This window comes from Genypterus blacodes, unplaced genomic scaffold (genome assembly GCF_046128005.1).
Source record: "Genypterus blacodes isolate CSIRO-AG114 ecotype Tasmania unplaced genomic scaffold, CSIRO-AGI_Gbla_v1 ptg000666l_1, whole genome shotgun sequence".
Classification (NCBI taxonomy): domain Eukaryota; kingdom Metazoa; phylum Chordata; class Actinopteri; order Ophidiiformes; family Ophidiidae; genus Genypterus; species Genypterus blacodes.
This window is the reverse complement of record NW_027467363.1, coordinates 27,501-34,309: the sequence shown is the minus strand read 5'-3', so window position 1 is coordinate 34,309 and position 6,809 is coordinate 27,501. Positions and strand designations below refer to the sequence as shown.

At 46.2% G+C, this 6,809-nt stretch overlaps 1 protein-coding gene across 1 annotated transcript in view; it reads right to left on the bottom strand.

The window, feature by feature from the left end:
• Window positions 1-336: 336 nt before the first annotated feature.
• The window catches only part of LOC142990694 (adenylate cyclase 9), a 27,035-nt gene continuing 20,562 nt past the window's right edge, over window positions 337-6,809 (bottom strand). The window contains exons 4-10 of the mRNA XM_076140554.1: window positions 6,777-6,809; window positions 6,473-6,575; window positions 5,718-5,926; window positions 5,372-5,531; window positions 5,084-5,226; window positions 4,947-4,970; window positions 337-4,823 (exon numbers count right to left, since the gene is read on the bottom strand). The exon at window positions 6,777-6,809 is cut by the window's right edge and continues 224 nt beyond it. Coding sequence (XP_075996669.1) covers window positions 3,455-4,823; window positions 4,947-4,970; window positions 5,084-5,226; window positions 5,372-5,531; window positions 5,718-5,926; window positions 6,473-6,575; window positions 6,777-6,809 — 2,041 coding nt within the window. The 3' untranslated portion in view covers window positions 337-3,454. The remainder of the gene's footprint in view (window positions 4,824-4,946; window positions 4,971-5,083; window positions 5,227-5,371; window positions 5,532-5,717; window positions 5,927-6,472; window positions 6,576-6,776) is intronic.

The window sequence follows — 6,809 nt, the reverse complement described above, 5'->3', positions numbered from 1 at the left end:
TTACAACATATTAATACAGTTTGTATGTTAGAAATTCGCGTGTCAATCTGTACAGAATGTGCAAATCAGTGAGCGTGTGTCCAGCAAACTTTGGATCACAGCACCCCGAGTTTTGAGCTGAAAATAAGTTTGTTAATAAGAAATGAGACATGCACATGTTCTGTAAGTGTTCAGCTGAGAGCACATGTGGAAACTAAATGTAATCAACCAAAGAATGCATTTTTTATTCACAATTCTCCCTTCAGTAGCCTTTGTGTATGTGTGTGTACAGTGTGTATGCCCCATACACACACACAGTCAAGCAGTGTACAGGCTACAAATTGAACCAGACAACAATTCTGAACAATTAACTTTATTCAATTTTAGCCTTCATTTGCATATCTATTAGCGTGCTATATACAAAACAATTCCAAACAAAGAGCAAAATGTATGTGAGCTTCAGCAGCAGCGTCCACACCTACATGTCTACGTGTCTCTCCCTCTTTTGTTTGGCCACATGGAGAGAAACTCTAGACTGATTGAAGTTTAACTGTCCTGCCATGTCATACTGTATATTTATTTATTTTCTGAGATGATAAATTGACTCATAAGTCCAGGTCACATTCCTGCTAAGGCTAAAGCATTCTTTCCAAAACACACAATCGCACAGCTTCACAGACAATCATACACTTTTACACACATGCAGGCAAATAGAACACACAGTTATTATTCCAACATTGTTATAATTCTACCCAGTTCTTTATACTATGTAATATTCTGGTACATGCATGTGTATAAATAAAAGAAAATGCTCAGATAATATACAATAGAAAGGCATACTGTACATAAAAGTGAGTGCCTTGTGCAAATTTGTCTCTACAGCGAGCAAATCAACCACCATGCAAGGAAAATGAAACACTCTTTGGCATCATAATATTCCCAGTGTGCCATTCTGCTGGATCAGAGTGTTACTGACGTCTCACTGAATGAAAGACAATCACCAAAATAAAGCCATGTTTGTTTGCAAAGCTTGTAGAATAATACTGAATAAAATGAATGCTATTGCTGAGTAAAACGTGGTTTAGGTTGATCACAGGCAAAAAATATACAGAATACATCAGATGCTTATAATTCATTTAAAAAAAAAAATCCTTATTCAAAAAGAGCTTATCAAAATTACCAAGAGGAAAAGAAGCAATGTAGCTTAAGCACTTGAGCTGACAGGTAAGTATCAGGAGATCTATCAAGCACTTATCCTTTGATTATAGCAAGTTAGTATTGTAACCATCCTCTTATTGTGGTATAGAATACAACAGTAGACAATCTGAGTCTGTTACAGGGTTGTGTGCTCAGAAGCATAAAGGTCATTTTCCCTTTCAAACCAATGTTAAACACATATTATTGCATTTGAAAATTATCCAAGTCCATCTGAGCAAGATTAGAGTAGAAAATCCAAAGACCAATTAAGAAGTAACAAAGAAATCTGCTAAAGGCCAATTAATGTAGAAAAAGTTTGGTATGTTTACTTTGATTTGTATTCAGTATATTAAGAAAAGGCACTGCTCAAACCTCGGGACCCCCAAAACTAAATACCATTCAAAGGAAAGTAAACATTCCTCTTCTTATGGATCACAGAAGCTGTTGATAAATGGTCAAGGCCTTAAGAAATTAATGCAACTAACAGTGGACATTGTGTACTTTGCGATGAAATGGGAGGTTATGCTGGAAAAAGGCACAAACTATGTTCACTCCACACCGCAAAGGTAAAGCAGATCTGTTATTAGGACAAATTTAAGTTAAGTAGTAGAAGGAAACTGTAAAAACTTAAGACAACATCTTAAAATCTGTAATAATCCTGTCTTGTCTGCTTCATTACTCAAAGTAGTTTGCAAATGTTAATAAAGTAGTCAATAAATTCAGTTAATGTAAAAAATAAAGACACTGAAGTGGAATTCACACATATTTTGCCTTTGAACACACAATCCTGAAAGTGAGTGTGAGAGAAATGTACAGCAGGGGAAATGTGAAGTTAAATCAGGTTGATTCCATCAATAACCTGACACAGCAATGAAAAGAGAACAAAACCAAAGCACCTTGGAAGTCCTATAAGCTCTGTCTCTGCATCTACACTTTGAGTGAGAAACAAAGCAGATCATGTGATTTGTCTGCATCCAATAATAGATTAGAGTGGGGAGCTTTACACTGATACTTCAAGTTTTGCTTGACAATAAAGACCTTTTTCTTTGTGACATTCTAGTTTGATTATGGCATTGTGTGTGTAGAGCACCGTCTGCTAACACACTGGTTCATCCATCGCCACACACAAAGCTCCTTTCTCTGATGAGTCTACAGTTGTAGTTGAAGAAGCTGTAGAGGTGTCGCCTCCTCTTGTAGAATCCACTGAAGCATCAGCAGTGTGAGGACACACACTGTGCTGGAAGGGAGCCTCGTGGGCAGTATTGTTTAAGTGCAGCTGAGGCCGTCGTGCCTCAGTTCTGAGGCAATACAAAGATTATGACCAAAGCCGGAAAGGAGAGAAACTGCCACATCAGCAAATTAGATTTCTTTTGTTTTTTTTCGATTGAGTTCCAGAGGCGTTTGTCCAAATGTGCTCTGTCACTCATCGGCACCTCTTCACACAAAGACACGTACATGTACATACTCAGACACACACACACACACACACACACACACACACACACACTGTATGCATGCACATACACTTACACAGAGAGACCTCTTCTGCCCTCAGCCGGTATTGATTAGTTTCTGCTGTTAAGATGAAGATGAAGATCGTAGCAGCATGCTATACTGGATTTCAGTGCAGAGTTTACAAATACAAGTATCTTATGTCCCTTTATTTCACACACACACACACACACACACTGTCTACCCAGGTTCTGTCACATTCTACTGTATATTTAAAGTCAGTTTGTTGAATTCTTCGTTCAAAAAAGGCAAAATACTGCAAAATTGTAACAAAAGCAAAGCATTTTCTATCAAAAGATTTCCAGTTTTACACTTACCTTACCCCGATAAGGGCTAAGTCTACACACCACTCTATTCTAAAGGCACTTAAAAGACATACAAAAGAAAGAATAAAGATTAAAGGAGTTACCGATAACCAAGAAGCGTAAAGGTTGACGATGGGATCTGTAGCAGGCAAAAGAACGTTCAGTCAGCCATCACTTCTTCTCACTTCCTGTGTGTGTTCCTGCCTCAGACCCTCTTTGTGCCCCACCCAGCACCCCCACCCGCTGACACCATCAGCCTTTAAGGGCTTCAGTTTAAGGCCAAACCCCACCTGTTGGCAGCCTGATGCAGAGATGAGGCAGGCCTGGGGGTCTCTCCCTATCTGTGTGTCACCCTGGGGCCCCCGAGGACCAAATGCAAATCTATAAAAGCCAACAGGCAGGAAAAAGAGACTTAAAGGGTCGACGATTAAAGAGAAAAGCGGCGTTGTAGCAGCGATCTCTTACAGTTTGGTTAACTCCCCGATGTAGCTGTCATACTCATCCTCATATTTGTCCTTCCTAACGTCTTTCCCTGACTTTATTGTGGCGTGTTTGGATGTATTTTGCTGGACAGAGGGACACAGCTGCTTCTCATTTGCAGAGAGACGTCGTCCTTCTAGGTTGGACACAGGTATGGATGTCAGGCCGCCGTGGGACAGAGACTGCCTGGCGTGAGACGTCTCTGCGGAGGGACGTCTCTCTGCCTTTCCACCCTGTGCTGCCTCCTTCTCCCGGCCCAGACCTGTGCTGAGAGAGGAACCGGCTCCAGTGCTTGGTACCACAGTATTAGTAGTAGTTGTTGTTGCCGTGCTGCTTGTGGGCACCATGCTGGCGATTTCATCAGTAGGCGAGCGTCCGATGCTCCCGTCCACCTGCGCACGGATCTCAGGTGAGACTGAGAGTTGGTACTGAGGCACGGGCCCGCTGTCACTGCTCTTAGGGTAGAGGAAGGTCTTCATCTGACCTTTACCTTTGACATTAACGGTGCCACGGTAATCAAACTCATACTCCATGCCGCTGAGCACACAGTAGCTCTCCTCGCTAACCTGGACGCGACACTCCACGCCTGTAGTGTCCATACGGCTGGCGATGTTGACCGTGTCGCCCCAGATGTCGTAGAGCAGCTTAGTGGTGCCGATCACCCCCGCCGTTAGAGGGCCGTGGTTGAATCCGATGCGAAGCTTGAAGCCGAAGCCCAGCATGTTCTTGTTGAAGTCGTCCACCACACGCATCATCTCCAGGGCGAACTCAAACAGAGCCCTGAGGTGAGCGTGAGGGTGAGCAGCGTCGGCACACTGCTGAGCGTTCAGCCCCGCCGCCGCCATGTAGGTGGCACCGATGGTTTTGATCTTTTCTATGTTAGAGAAGACAGGCTTCCGTAACAGGTCATCAAAGTCTCCGATTAGTTCGTTCAGAACACGGTAGCACTCCTTGCCGCCCTCGTAGCTTTCCTCGTAAAACTCACTGAAGTTAACGATGCTGGCGAAGATGACGCCCACATTGTCATGGTTCTTGGAGTAGCTCTGTGTGACCTTTAGCTGCTCTGCCACATGGATGGGGATGATGTTGCGGAGCAGCCAGTCGGCCTGGTCCCTCATGTTCTGGATCTTGATGCGGTGTTGATCGGCCTCAACGTTGCCGTGGTAATGTAGGCGGTGACTGACCTCAAACTCCCGGGTAAGGAACCAGACGAGGAGGAGGAGCAGGAAGAAGGACACGCAGGCCTCAGGGCCCAGAAAGTCCCGGGGGTGGAGGGCCAGTGGGTCTGGGACCGCTGGGCTGTCAGTCACATTGATTGAGATACTGTCGTTGTGGATCTGCTCATGTGACCTGAGAGAGAAGAGGACACAAAGACACACAGGCGGTACAGAAGCAGCCAACAGACGTCTGCAGACACTGATTACCAATAAGGAGTCAACTAATAATAACAGTAAAGCTCAAATATTAACTCACCAGGAAAACAGACTGTTAGCAACACTAGAAGAGATAAGGGGGAAGAGAGGGAATGCCACAGAAGACAACAGTTAATGAATTGGTACACTTCTACTCAACCATCTTGATTGGGACTCATTGTCAGGTGTGTGTCGTACCTGCATGGGGAGCTGAAGAGCAGGACCAGCAGCACCACGCCCACCAGGGTGGCCAGAGTGGAACGCATCCAGTAGCTCAGCTGGCAGAAGTTACAGTACTGAATGATGGCGATGATGACAGCACAGCAAATGAACATGGTGAACTGGGGAGAGTGAGACAGGAGAGTGTGTGTCAGTCAGAACACCCCACAACGAGTGAGAAGCAGTGGGAGAGAATCTATTGACATGATCGATGAACAGAGATCAGTCAGCAAGAACACAACAAACACTACATTTCTCTCCGTGTACCTGGATGGACAGATGCATGTCACAGGTCACATGGGAGAGGACGGCCACAGTGGGCAGAGACACCAGGACGGCTCCTAAGATGTGACGGGGGATCCAGCCTGAGACGGCTCGCATCAGCACACGAGTGCAGCCCAGCACGCTGTTCAGGTAGAAAGCCATCCTGCAGGAGACACACACACACACACACACACACACACACACTTAAACCACACACACAGGCATCTAATCAGAGTTCAAATATCCACACTAATCAATACAAGCTTCTCATGGCCACAAACCAGTAAACAAGACATCCTATGAATGGAATATTACTCATCAAAACAAACTAATCTCCTCCGTATCTCACCGCACGGCTAACAGGAGGGCGAAGGCCTCCAGCAGGGTGATGGCACCGGTCAGCGCCAGGGCCGGCGTGGACAGATTCTGCCCGGTGAGGAGCGGTGGGAGGAAACATGCCAGGGAGAGAGCGGTGAACACGGTGCAGCACAGAAACATGTCCAGGAAGGAGCTGAACGTCGGGCTGGCAAAGGTCTGCACTGCAGCCTGCGTCTCCACCTGTTTGAGGGAGGGACAGAGGGAGAGGGGGAGAGGGGGGGAGGGGGGCAGAGGGACAGTGGGAGAGAAGGGGGCACACAAAGGACAGAGGAGGAAGAACAGATGTAAGGAGCGATCTAGTCCCATCTTGTCCCATTGCCAGACGCTTGTAACATTGAAAGTGCAGTTGAGAGGAGCCACCAGCAGAGGGCGTCACAGGCTCAGAGGAAGCGGCTCCTGAGCTCCTGCAGTGGTTTCTCTTTGCCGCAGTCCTGAATGGTGTGATCGTGGCGCTGCAGTGCTCACAGGCTTCTCAAACAAAACATTACGACGCTCAGAAAACAGGCAGAAACGCACACAGACACACAAACACGGGCAGACGTTCCCACACACACACGTGCAGCTGAAACACAGAGTGCTGTGTGGGGTCACAGTCATGTCTGAGACTGAAACTCTGTCCACTCACCACGGCAACACTGTCAACAACACAGGCACGTGTGTGTTCATACACAAACCATCAACAGCTGTGTGAGGCAGTGTATGAATGGAACACTGAATGGAACACACCTCCTCCTGGTAGCTGATTCTGTAGTCTGACTCCAGGCTCCTTTCCAGGAAGGTGAGGCTCAGCTTGTTTATGGGAGGTTTGTAGAAGTAGTCCTTCATCAGGCTGTCACACAGAAACACACAGTCGATAGAGAAATCAGCCTCCGTTAGGGTTTTAAAAGCAAGAGGGAGGGAGAAGAGGGCAGGGGGACTGACAACATGTTCACACACACAGCTGCTTTACTGGATGTCCGCAGGGAGGGAGTCCTTCATTCCTTCCATTGCTCAGTGGGATCACTCAGATCAGGCTCAGGCTCAGTCTCACCTGTCCTCTTTGATAACATCCACAAAGTGAGCG